Below are 14,026 nucleotides of genomic sequence, written 5' to 3'. Positions count from 1 at the left end.
GCTGGACTCCTATTGATCTGATATTGACGGTACTAGTTGGATACTGGTGAGGCAGGTCAGAGACGGCCGGCTGTTACCTAAACCTCCACGCTTATCTCCAGCCTCTTATCTAAAGCTGCCCTGACATAACACAAAGTACATGTTCACTCTGTGATTATTCGCTGCCAAGTCGGGATCCGGCTAGCGCTCATTTTATTGAGCGCCATCATATAATGAACTGACAGTGCCGATTCCTGAATAGGTCGCCTCCTATCTCTGCAGTCATCTCCCGAGTACTTGCATGTGCTTCTGTACAGCGGCCATCCTGAAGAAGCAGAGCTGCAAGCGGGAGGGTAGAAATCAGCAGCCTGGACCAATGACGAGGCAGTGGGTGTGTCTCAGCAGTGGGTGTGTCTCAGCAGTGGGTGTGTCTCAGCAGTGGGTGTGTCTCAGCAGTGGGTGTGTCTCAGCAGTGGGTGTGTCTCAGACCACCACAGACTCCCTGTAGACACTGTAGATGATATAGGCACAGAGCCACATCTCTGCCATAACTGATCTGAGCTAAAGAGCTCATAATCAGCAGGATTTTAGGATGTTAAATTGCAGGTACTTACTAAATTGCTTGTTCTCACAGTTATTTTACAATGAATATCCAAATTTTAGCATTTTTTTCTATGAATTCCAAAACTTGATGCTGGTTTACTTTTTAATATATCATTATATTGGTCACAGATCTATTTTCTAATACAAAGCTGCAAATAACCTGCCTAGACATCGATTTAAAACATGCCGCCTGTTTACAGCCACCACTAGAGGGAGCACACTGTTATTGAGTCCAGTGTGTATGCAGTGAGCTCCCTCTAGTGGTGGCTGCAAATATCCTGCATATTATTTTTTTAACCCTTTGCTGACATAAGAGGTTACTTCCTACCCAGTTAAGAGACGGGATGTAATGTGATGTTCGTCGGTGTTACGCTGCCTAATATTCTGAAATATAAAAGTATTGCGTTGTGAGCGATCACTATCCAGCACCCAAGTGGCGGCTAACTGAGCAATGAAAAAATATGTACATGTGTATATATATGTGTGTGTGTATATGTATATGTGTGTATGTATGTATATATGTATATATATGTGTGTGTGTATATATATATATATATATATATATATATATATATATATATATATATATATATATATATATATATAATGTATGCTGTGTGTGTGTGTGTTTGTGTATATACACTCACCGGCCACTTTATTAGGTACACCATGCTAGTAACGGGTTGGACCCCCTTTTGCCTTCAGAACTGCCTCAATTCTTCGTGGCATAGATTCAACAAGGTGCTGGAAGCATTCCTCAGAGATTTTGGTCCATATTGACATGATGGCATCACACAGTTGCCGCAGATTTGTCGGCTGCACATCCCAAAGATGCTCCATACAAGGCAGGATGGATCCATGCTTTCATGTTGTTTACGCCAAATTCTGACCCTACCATCCGAATGTCGCAGCAGAAATCGAGACTCATCAGACCAAGCAACGTTTTTCCAATCTTCTACTGTCCAATTTCGATGAGCTTGTACAAATTGTAGCCTCAGTTTCCTGTTCTTAGCTGAAAGGAGTGGTACCCGGTGTGGTCTTCTGCTGCTGTAGCCCATCTGCCTCAAAGTTCGACGCACTGTGCGTTCAGAGATGCTCTTAGGCCTACCTTGGTTGTAACGGGTGGCGATTTGAGTCACTGTTGCCTTTCTATCAGCTCGAACCAGTCTGCCCATTCTCCTCTGACCTCTGGCATCAACAAGGCATTTCCGCCCACAGAACTGCCGCTCACTGGATTTTTTTTCTTTTTCGGACCATTCTCTGTAAACCCTAGAGATGGTTGTGCGTGAAAATCCCAGTAGATCAGCAGTTTCTGAAATACTCAGACCAGCCCTTCTGGCACCAACAACCATGCCACGTTCAAAGGCACTCAAATCACCTTTCTTCCCCATACTGATGCTCGGTTTGAACTGCAGGAGATTGTCTTGACCATGTCTACATGCCTAAATGCACTGAGTTGCCGCCATGTGATTGGCTGATTAGAAATTAAGTGTTAACAAGAAGTTGGACAGGTGTACCTAAAAAAGTGGCCAGTGAGTGTATATATATCTTTACTTAATAAATTAAATTAATTTATATACTGTGTGTATGTGTGTATATATATATATATATATATATATATATATATATATATATATATATATATATATATATATATATATATATATACCGTATATGTGTGTATATATATATATATATATATATATATATATATATATATATATATATATATATATATATATATATATATATATTTTAATTTATTAAGTAAAACAATTTATTTATTTTTAAAAAATTTATAGAAAGTAATCTGCAAAATATAAACTAATAGATGGAGTGAAAAGAATCCCCAAAAATTCCATAATTGTTGTCATAAAAAGTGATGAGAAATGAGCCATGAAATCCCCAGTTCCCATAGGCGTCTGCAGCCTCGTTGAGGAGACTTATAGTCCATCCTACGTGACCTGACTGGACATCGGACAACGTGTCCTTATGTTTGTTTGTTTTTTATGTTTTAGGAGCAAGAAGCTGAGGCTGAAGAACAAGACATTGTGGATGCAGAAGCCAATGAGGGGGATGCCGATGCCACAGACACAAGGCTGAAAAAAAAGCAAGAAGAGGAGGTAAATATACACTTCCGAATGGCGCAGGTTAAGTGGTCCGTAACGTCAGCCATGGTGGTTTATGAGACATTTATTGTAATCTCTCTGGTTAGGTTGATTATGAAAGTGGAGAAGAGGAGGTTGGTGAGAATGAAGATGATCAGGATGAGGAAAACGTTCCGGAAAAGAAAGATGGCGAAGAGGAGGATGATGATGGCAACTCACTGCCCGCAATTGAGGACGATCCCAGTCCTCCTCCACCTTCAAGCTCCGCCAGTATGAAACGTAACGATGAAAACCTAGCCGAGGAAGTGCTGGAGGAGAACCGGGTAAATGGCGTCCTGAGCCTCGATGCCAACGTAGAAGACTACTCTTATGACTCGGAAAGAAGCTTATGGTGTCAGGTAAGATGTGTCCGGGCTCTTGGGATAATGTGTGTGCGGCCGCTGGGGTTCCTCTAGTGTCAGAAAACTTTTGAGACGTCGTAGTGACATGTCAGAAGTTTTGATCAGTGGGTCAACTTAGCACTTTGCTCCTCTGAGATGCGAGCAGAGAGGTGCATGGACTCTTATGATCTCTGTAAGTCCGTGCACCTCTAAAATCATGTCTACGAGGATCTGCTGAGCAGAACCAAACCCAACCGTTTTGGTTTAGTAATCCATTACCGGAGGATTAAGTACTTGAATCCTCACCATCTAAACATTTTACCTGTACCTCCATCTTCACAGAACTTTAGGCAAGTGCCCCATCTCTCTAGGAATTTCATGGACCCGTTTATCTAGAAAGATTTCCTATGGATGTTCCAAAAAGGCAGAAAATGGAACTTCTGGTACAAAGTAACATCTATGGTACAGAGTAACATCTGTAACATGTTTGTAGGTCATGGACATCTCTCGGACCCCCATTTATCTGGAAGACCAATCTTTTTTTCTTGAACCCAAAATAGTTGCCTGAGCCCTGAGCACGGCCGCTGCTCTCTCTTAACATCGATGGGAGGTAGAAATGGCAGAGAGCGTGTAATGGATGTCACCGTGCGTTTTTTTTACAAGACAGTAATGGTGATATGTTGTAGCCCACCCCGGCTGCAGAATAGGAACCTGCTGAGATCAGCAGGGTGTGTCTAGTTCTGCAATTCACCGTACTCCGGGTTGTTTTACTCTTTTTTATTTTTTATTTATTTTTTTTTTTTTCCCACAAAGCTGATGTGTAATTAAAGCCTTAGTGCGTATGGTGGTAAGACGAGAAGCGGAATCCTACATCTGATACTGTAACAAGAAATGTCCTTCAGCTTTGTGTCTCCCGTGGTAAGGGCATTCCTACACGAACACCGGTGATGTACTGGGGGATGACATGTGGACAGTAGTGATGAGCGAGCGTGCTGGGATAAGGTGTTATCTGAGCATGCTCGGGTACTAAGAGAGTGATTTCGGCGTGCTCTAATAATAAGTTCGAGTCTTCGCGGCTGCATGGCTTGAGGCTGTTTGACAGCAGCAACACTTGCAGGGGTTGCTTATTTGTTAGACAATCCCTGCAAGTGTTGCAGCTGTTGAACAGCACCAAGACATGCAGCCGCCTGGACTCGACCATATTATTAGAGCACGCCGAAATCACTCTCTTAGTACCCGAGCATGCTCGCTCATCACTAGTGGACAGGTCTGCAGGCCATGTTAAGACTGTGGATGGTCAGGTGAGCATTCGTTGCCCACCATTTGTCAGCACGAAATTGACAGTTCAAGCCATGCACAGGAGGACGGCGCAGTCCAGCGCACCTTCTCATCTACTTGTATTGCATTTATCTCTGCTCTCGTCTGCCTTGATTGACAGCTTCGGCTTTACCGGGGCTGAATGCGGGTTGGGTGGGGTGGTGCGGTAGGCTTAGACAAATACAAATCCACTAAATAGGAAGGTGCACTGAGCATTTTCTGTGTGTCCTCAGGTGTAGGAGCTATCGACTGTTCTTGTTTGCAGTAAGTGACAGTAAACCAGTATATTCCTGACTGGCTTCAGTGTCGCATCCGTCACCCACGGGGTCCATTGCTCACATAAATCGCATCAGACCAGTCTGTGCTTGGGAGGCAGCTCGCTGCAACAGGAACCGTCGTCCTCTACTAATGCGACTGCAAACCAAGATTACCATTGGCTCTATATCTAAGCACAAGTGGTTAGGTGGTCCCTAGCAGAAATGTAGAGTAAATGTGGTACAAGGACACATATTAAGGGTCAATCCGGCTCTTATAGAGGCTGCCTTCCCGTTCTGCTCCTACCTGGCGGGAGGGCGCTGCCTTCCTGTTCTCCCCCTACCTAGTGGGAGGATGCTGCCTTCCCGTTCTCCCCCTACCTGGAGGTAGGGTTCTGCCTTCCCGTTCTCCCCCTACCTGGCGGGAGGGCGCTGCCTTCCCGTTCTCCCCCTACCTGGCGGGAGGGCGCTGCCTTCCTGTTCTCCCCCTACCTAGTGGGAGGATGCTGCCTTCCCGTTCTCCCCCTACCTGGAGGTAGGGTTCTGCCTTCCCGTTCTCCCCCTACCTGGCGGGAGGGCGCTGCCTTCCCGTTCTCCCCCTACCTGGCGGGAGGGAGCTGCCTTCCTGTTCTCCTCCCACCTGGCTGGAGGGCGCTGCCTTCCCGTTCTCCCCCTACCTGGCGGGAGGGCGCTGCCTTCCTGTTCTCCTCCCACCTGGCTGGAGGGCGCTGCCTTCCTGTTCTCCCCCCACCTGGCTGGAGGGCGCTGCCTTCCCGTTCTCCCCCTTCCTGGTGGGAGGACGCTGCCTTCGCATTCTGCCCCTACCTAGCGGGAGGACGCTTCCTTCCCATTCTCCCCCTACCTGGCGGGAGGGCTGTGCTTTCACCCTCTACCTGGCGGGAGGCCGCTGCTTTCTCTCTCTACCTGGCGGGAAGGTGCTGCCTTCCCTTTCTCCCTCTACCTGGCGAGAGGGCGCTGCCTTCCCGTTCACCCCCCTACCTGGCGGGAGGGCGCTGCTTTCTCCCTCTACCTGGCGGGAGGGCGCTGCCTTCCCGTCCCCCCCCCCCCCCCCCCCGCCTACCTGGCGGGAGGGCGCTGCCTTCCCATTCTCCCCCTACCTGGCAGGAGGACGTTGCCTTCCCATTCTGCCCCTACCTGGCGGGAGGACGCTGCCTTCGCATTCTGCCCCTACCTGGTGGGAGGACGCTGCCTTCCCATTCTCCCTCTTCCTGGCGGGAGGGCTCTGCTTTCACTTTCTACCTGGCGGGAGGGTGCTGCCTTTCCTTTTTTTTTTCCCCTACCTGGCTGGAGGGTGCTGCCTTCCCGTTCTCCCCCTTCCTGGTGGGAGGACGCTGTCTTCCCATTCTCCCCCTACCTTGTGGGAGGGCGCTGCCTTCCCTTTCTCCCCCCTACCTGGCGGGAGGGCGCTGCTTTCTCCTCCCTCTACCTGGCGGGAGGGCGCTGCCTTCCCGTTCTCCCCCTACCTGGCGGGAGGGCGCTGCCTTCCCGTTCTCCCCCTACCTGGCGGGAGGGCGCTGACTTCCCGTTCTCCCTCTACCTAGCGGGAGAGTGCTGCCTTCCCTTTCTCCCCCTACCTGCCGGGAGGGCGCTGCTTTCTCGCTCTCCCCCACCTGGCGGGAGTGCCCTACCTTTCCGTTCTCCCTCTTCCTGGCGGGAGGGCGCTGCTTTCTTGTTCTCCAGTTTAGTCCTCACATTAGTTCCTGCCCTGAGTGTCACCCGCTACGCTGCGTTACCGTCGTTCCCTCTGTACATTGTGCTCTAACATGCCAACTTCTCTGCAGATCACATTGAAGCTGCCGCTCATGAAGATTCACTTCGATGTCTCCTCTCTCATCTCATCCCTGGCGAGAAATATTGTCATCCACGAGACCAAAGGAATAACTCGCTGTCTCCTGAACGAAAGCACAAACCAAAGTGGGGAGAAGGAGCAGATGCTGAACACGGAGGGCATCAACCTCCAGGAGATGTTTAAATATTCAGATGTAAGTTACACGTCCGAGACGGCGTCCTCTGCCGCATGGCGGAGATGTTTCCAGTCTAACTGAGGCCGCTTTCACACGTCCAGATCGGCCTCCAGAAATTTGGCCCCAACTCAATGCTCCATATACCCGCTGAGGCTATTGAGGCTCAAGTTGGGTTTTTTATGAGCCAGACCCACTTTTAAGGAGTCTTCCCATTAGGACAACCCCTCCCTTCTGAATATATCTGCTTTGAGATGACAGACGGATCTGTGTGCTGACCCATCCATTCAAGGAGTAGTTCTTCCAACGATCATGGTACTGTATAGCCAGGGCAGTGAGCCATTTTGGAGGATTAATAGAGGAGGGTCTCTGGCCCATCTATGACATCCGCATGCCCCAATAAGGCTTATTGAAATAACCCTTCTACCACTTGTCTGTAACTCAGGCTATGTGCACACGTCAGGATTTCTTGCAGAAATTTCCTGACAAAAACCAGACATTTCTGCCAGAAATCCGCATGCTTTTTTTGCGGGTTTTTACGCGTTTTTTGTGCGGTTTTTTTTTTTCACGTTTTTTCCCAATGCATTAAATAGCGGGAAAAACGTGAAAAATCCGCAAAATTAATGAACATGCTGCTTTTTTTTTTTACCGCGATGCTTTTTTTTCGCAGAAAAAAAAAAAGCATCATGTGCACAAAAATTGCGGAATGCATTCTAAATGATAGGATGCATATGTATGCATATTTTATGCGTTTTTAGCGCGAAAAAGCACGAAAAAAACGCAAAAAATCCTGACCGTGTGCACATAGCCTTACTCTTCTATGACCTGTTTATTTTCTGAGCATCCCATGTCCAAAAATTATCCATCTACTGACTGCTCCCCTCTTCACAGATCCTGAATCTGAGACGCCTATATACGAATGATATCCATGCGATGGCCAACACGTACGGCATAGAGGCTGCAGTGAGGGCGGTGCAGAAGGAAATTAAGGATGTATTTGCTGTGTATGGTAAGTACCACCAAATATTAGGTATTGGAGGAGATCGGTTGGGTGTTGGATGTCCCGATCATGTACGACAGCATCTCCCTGTGCCTAATTTCATGAAAATTTAAGCCCCCATTAACCATGAAATTGTACCCATGGCATTTTTCACTCTTACCGTTTTGTGTGTGCAGCTCTGATGCAGACCTAAGTATTTCCCTGGTAACAGACTACAAACAGACCCTTGTAGTCTGTCACATTCCATCTGTCCTCTTCCTAGAAACATAAATTTGCAACTTTAGTTAAAAGAAGGAAAAAAAAAGGAAAGAATCAGAATCTGACTACACGAGTCTTGTTTGTAGTCTGTTACCATGGATACTCATAGTATTGTATAGAAAATGGTGCTTAGGAATTGTATGTAAATCCATGGGCTGCTTCTCCAGCACTCTTGTGTTACATACCTATCGCCTTGGTTTCTACAGGTATTGAAGTTGACCCTCGACACCTCTCCCTGGTAGCCGACTACATGTGCTTTGAGGGAACTTATCGGCCCCTCAACCGTTTCGGGATGCTGTCCAGCTCTTCCCCTTTCCAGCAAATGACCTTTGAAACCAGTTACAAGTTCTTGAAGGATGCTACCGTGAGTGGTAAGTTCTCCAGGAGAGGCACAAAGCGGACGTTATAGGGGATAACCCCCATTTTCCATCCTTAGTGCTGGTTATTATCACTTCTGTTCATTTATGAGCCAATTATGTCCTTGTGATATGGACTACAAGACCCACCATCCAATGATGACTCCGAGAAGTAGCGGAAAGTTACCACCTAATAAAATGAACTCCGTGGAATATGATGAGCTTCCTCAGTCACCGGATTGTAGTAGTCGAGTGGCATATTTGCAGATTTATTTAATGTTTATGGTCCGTGGGTGTGACGGGGAGACTTGAAATGATGGATGGTGTCCTCTGATATTCCGCCTTACAGGAATGTAGGACAATACCACGTAGCCGTCACACCGCGGGAAGACTTCTCACGGGAAGGATGCAGATCATCTAGGAGGAGGGCAGATGCAGATTTTACTGAAGTAGAGATCTGGTTTTACGAGAAGCCCTTAAAGGGGTTTTCCTTCTTGCTAACTAGATGAGCGAACGTGCTTGGATAAGGTGTTATTTGTGGTGATGTTATACCAGAGGAGATCTGGACAGTTATGGACTTTTCTGCTCCTCAGCACTCCGTGACCCCGCTCTGTGACCTTACGGGTCTCCACCAGCTGCTGTCACTTGTTAGTAAAGGCAGACGGCATGGACTGACTGCATTCTGTTTCTGGCCAGGTTGCTTGGGTTTTTTTTACCCTTCTTATCCACCAGTCGCTTCTGTCACAGACGCCTGTGAGTAAAAATGTGATGTCCTGATGGTATTTCCTTGGGAAAGCGGCCATTTCCTCTCATCCTTGAATGACGTTCCTAATGCCTCCCCCCATATCCCTGAGTCATCACATGTTACGGGGTCTGGTCAGCAAGCGGCTGCCCTCCAGCTGCTGTGAATCCCTGTGTTCGCAGCTGGAGATGTTCTGTAAAAGGGGCTTAAATATGGCGGCCAATACCACAGGTCGAAAGTGGATTGTAATGGCGGCAGCCACATTCGGCTACACGTTTTACCTCAAGCCGGCATCTTCATGGACTCAACACTGCACAAGCGGGAGATGATGTTCCCTAGAGGGTCCCGAGCGGCAGACCTCCCCGTAGGGGGCTATATAGAGAGGCGAAAAATCTGATTAATAATTCCTCCCGGGATGTCAAGTAATATGGCGCCATTTCAGCAAAAGCGGTCATTTTTATATCTGGTTGCTATGGATGAACTTCCTAAGAACCACAGTTGGACATGAGTTTAAGACTGAGGAACTTAACAGACCGGTTGGTAGGGACTTGTTTGGTTGTTAGGCAACGCATCCATAGCAACCAGATGCAAACCTGACTCTTGTAATGTCATGATGAGTGGTGGTTTTACACAGGACTGCCAGATGTACAAGCCTTGCTGTCCTCAGCCTTTGTTTTGAGACCAAATTGGCATTTAACTGAGGGCAATGAGGACGGACTTATGCATTTGGCAGTCCTGTGTAAAACCGCTTATGGTATTACGAGATTCACGTGTTTCTGGTTGCTATGGATGTATTGCCTAACAACCACAGCTAGACATGTCCCTAGCAACTAGTCTCTATGAAATTCCTCAGTTTAACGCCAATTCTACCTTGAAACAAAGACTGAGTAATTTGTGACAGACTCGTTGCTAGGGACTTGTTTGACTGTGGTTGTTCGGTAATACTTCCATAGCAACCAGGACAGGTCGGACTGTGGTTGTTAGGGAATGCATCCATAGTAACCAGAACAGGTCTGACTGTGGTTGTTAGGGAATACATCCATAGCAACCAGAACAGGTCTGACTGTGGTTGTTAGGTAATGCATCCATAGCAACCAGTTGCAAATGTGTCCCTTGCAATGTCATGGTGAGTGGTGGTCTTACAAAGGACAGCCAAATCTACAAACCCCTCCTTGTTACCCTCAGTTCCATACCGTTTTGGCCTTGAAAGTCAAACTAAGGATGGTGGGCCACTTCTCATGATAGTGCAAGTCACATTTGTATCTGGTCACTATGGATGTGTTGCCTAACAACCAAACAAGTCCCTAGCAACCAGTCTGTCCTATATTCCTCAGTCTTTGTTTCAAAGCAGAATTGACATTAACTGAGTGCAGAGAGGAAGGTGGGGCTTGTAAATTTGGCAGTCCTGTGTAAGACCCCCGCACATGAAATGGTCTCTTTATATAGTCGCTGCCTCTAATACAAGGATTGTTGTCTTTTACCAGGTGCGAAGGACGATCTCCAGTCACCGTCCGCCTGTCTGGTGACCGGGAAAGTCGTAAAAGGAGGCACCGGATTGTTTGACCTTAAACAGCCGATGAAATAAACCTTGAGGACTAAGCGGTGCCAGATGGTTGATGTAGCAGACCGCGCCTCATACAGCGGTGGGCTAGGTGTGCGCAGCCGTCCTGTGGTCCCAGGCGGATCTCCAGCAGCTGGATTCAATCATTAACCCGGGCCTTTACAGCAGCTGCCTGGCGTCATCCTCATTAAGACTGTTTAGTTGAGGTTGGAATTGAGAAGCGCCATCCTGTGTAAATGTTTACAAATGTAAAATGGAGTATAACTTTGTAATAAAGTATATTGTGCTAATTGTGCTGCAGTGTTTGTCCCCAGAATCACCCACTCCTATGTAAAAGGTGGTGATAAAAGCGTACAATACAGGATGTATCCCACAATAACTACTGTCATATATACAAAGTGACTGTACCAGCAGAATAGTGAGTGCAGCTCTGGAGTATAATACAGGGTGTAACTCAGGATCAGTAATGTAATGTATGTACACAGTGACTGCACCAGCAGAATAGTGAGTGCAGCTCTGAGGTATAATACAGGATGTAACTCAGAATCAGTAATGTAATGTATGTACACAGTGACTGCACCAGCAGAATAGTGAGTGCAGCTCTGGGGTATAATACAGGATGTAACTCAGGATCAGTAATGTAATGTATGTACACAGTGACTGCACCAGCAGAATAGTGAGTGCAGCTCTGGGGTATAATACAGGATGTAACTCAGGATCAGTAATGTAATGTATGTACACAGTGACTGCACCAGCAGAATAGTGAGTGCAGCTCTGGAGTATAATACAGGATGTAACTCAGGATCAGTAATGTGATGTATGTACACAGTGACTGCACCAGCAGAATAGTGAGTGCAGCTCTGGGGTATAATACAGGATGTAACTCAGGATCAGTAATGTAATGTATGTACACAGTGACTGCGCCAGCAGAATAGTGAGTGCAGCTCTGGAGTATAATACAGGATGTAACTCAGGATCAGTAATGTGATGTATGTACACAGTGACTGCACCAGCAGAATAGTGAGTGCAGCTCTGGGGTATAATACAGGATGTAACTCAGGATCAGTAATGTAATGTATGTACACAGTGACTGCGCCAGCAGAATAGTGAGTGCAGCTCTGGAGTATAATACAGGATGTAACTCAGGATCAGTAATGTAATGTATGTACACAGTGACTGCACCAGCAGAATAGTGAGTGCAGCTCTGAGGTATAATACAGGATGTAACTCAGAATCAGTAATGTAATGTATGTACACAGTGACTGCACCAGCAGAATAGTGAGTGCAGCTCTGGAGTATAATACAGGATGTAACTCAGGATCAGTAATGTAATGTATGTACACAGTGACTGCACCAGCAGAATAGTGAGTGCAGCTCTGGAGTATAATACAGGATGTAACTCAGGATCAGTAATGTGATGTATGTACACAGTGACTGCACCAGCAGAATAGTGAGTGCAGCTCTGGGGTATAATACAGGTTGTAACTCAGGATCAGTAATGTAATGTATGTACACAGTGACTGCGCCAGCAGAATAGTGAGTGCAGCTCTGGAGTATAATACAGGATGTAACTCAGGATCAGTAATGTAATGTATGTACACAGTGACTGCACCAGCAGAATAGTGAGTGCAGCTCTAGGGTATAATACACGATGTAACTCAGGATCAGTAATGTAATGTATGTACACAGTGACTGCACCAGCAGAATAGTGAGTGCAGCTCTGGGGTATAATACAGGATGTAGCTCAGGATCAGTAATGTAATGTATGTACACAGTGACTGCACCAGCAGTATAGTGAGTGCAGCTCTAGGGTATAATACACGATGTAACTCAGGATCAGTAATGTAATGTATGTACACAGTGACTGCACCAGCAGAATAGTGAGTGCAGCTCTGGGGTATAATGCAGGATGTAACTCAGGATCAGTAATGCAATGTATGTACACAGTGACTGCACCAGCAGAATAGCGAGTGCAGCTCTGGAGTATAATACAGGATGTAACTCAGGATCAGTAATGTAATATATGTACACAGTGACTGCACCAGCAGAATAGTGAGTGCAGCTCTGGAGTATAATACAGGATGTAACTCAGGATCAGTAATGTAATGTATGTACACAGTGACTGCACCAGCAGAATAGCGAGTGCAGCTCTGGAGTATAATACAGGATGTAACTCAGGATCAGTAATGTAATATATGTACACAGTGACTGCACCAGCAGAATAGTGAGTGCAGCTCTGGGGTATAATACAGGATGTAACTCAGGATCAGTAATGTATGTACACAGTGACTGCACCAGCAGTATAGTGAGTGCAGCTCTGGGGTATAATACAGGATGTAACTCAGGATCAGTAATGCAATGTATGTACACAGTGACTGCACCAGCAGAATAGTGAGTGCAGCTCTGGGGTATAATACAGGATGTAACTCAGGATCGGTAATGTGATGTATGTACACAGTGACTGCACCAGCAGAATAGTGAGTGCAGCTCTGGCGTATAATACAGGATGTAACTCAGGATCAGTTATGTATGTACACAGTGACAAAACCAGCAGAATAGTGAGTGCATCTCTGAGTTACATCCTGTATTATACTCCAGAATCAGTAATGTAATGTATGTTCACAGTGACTGCACCAGCAGAATAGTGAGTGCAGCTCTGAGGTATAATACAGGATGTAACTCAGGATCAGTAATGTAATTTATGTACACAGTGACTGCACCAGCAGAATAGTGAGTGCAGCTCTCGGGTATAATACAGGATGTAACTCAGGATCAGTAATGTATGTACACAGTGACTGCACCAGCAGAATAGTGAGTGCAGCTCTGGGGTATAATACAGGATGTAACTCAGAATCAGTAATGTAATGTATGTACACAGTGACTGCACCAGCAGAATAGTGAGTGCAGCTCTGGAGTATAATACAGGATGTAACTCAGGATCAGTAATGTAATGTATGCACACAGTGACTGCACCAGCAGAATAGTGAGTGCAGCTCTGGGGTATAATACAGGATGTAACTCAGGATCAGTAATGTATGTACACAGTGTCTGCACCAGCAGAATAGTGAGTGCAGCTCTGGGGTATAATACAGGCTGTAACTCAGGATCAGTAATGTGATGTATGTACACAGTGACTGCACCAGCAGAATAGTGAGTGCAGCTCTGGGGTATAATACAGGATGTAACTCAGGATCAGTAATGTATGTACACAGTGACTGCACCAGCAGAATAGTGAGTGCAGCTCTGGAGTATAATACAGGATGTAACTGAGGATCAGTAATGTATGTACACAGTGACTGCACCAGCAGAATAGTGAGTGCAGCTCTGGGGTATAATACAGGATGTAACTCAGGATCAGTAATGTAATGTAAATCACAGCATTCGCGAGTTGGATCCAATTATCGGATAGCACTCGGCCATGCAAGTCGATGAGTCCGTGGAAATTATTGGATAAACTCTGATCAGCGTGTAATTAGCATAATCGGA

General features: G+C 46.3%; 1 protein-coding gene across 1 annotated transcript in view; it reads left to right on the top strand.

Moving 5' to 3' along the window:
* POLR1A (RNA polymerase I subunit A) overlaps positions 1–10,828 on the top strand; it is an 83,339-nt gene extending 72,511 nt beyond the window's left edge. The window contains exons 29-34 of the mRNA XM_077280229.1: positions 2,601–2,705; positions 2,798–3,088; positions 6,444–6,644; positions 7,515–7,632; positions 8,088–8,252; positions 10,464–10,828. Of these exons, the coding sequence (XP_077136344.1) occupies positions 2,601–2,705; positions 2,798–3,088; positions 6,444–6,644; positions 7,515–7,632; positions 8,088–8,252; positions 10,464–10,564 (981 nt within the window). The 3' untranslated portion in view covers positions 10,565–10,828. The remainder of the gene's footprint in view (positions 1–2,600; positions 2,706–2,797; positions 3,089–6,443; positions 6,645–7,514; positions 7,633–8,087; positions 8,253–10,463) is intronic.
* The last annotated feature ends 3,198 nt before the right edge of the window (positions 10,829–14,026 follow it).

This window comes from Ranitomeya variabilis, chromosome 1 (assembly GCF_051348905.1).
Source record: "Ranitomeya variabilis isolate aRanVar5 chromosome 1, aRanVar5.hap1, whole genome shotgun sequence".
Taxonomy (NCBI): domain Eukaryota; kingdom Metazoa; phylum Chordata; class Amphibia; order Anura; family Dendrobatidae; genus Ranitomeya; species Ranitomeya variabilis.
The sequence above is the reverse complement of the archived record's forward strand: the minus strand, read 5'-3'. Positions and strand labels throughout refer to the sequence as shown.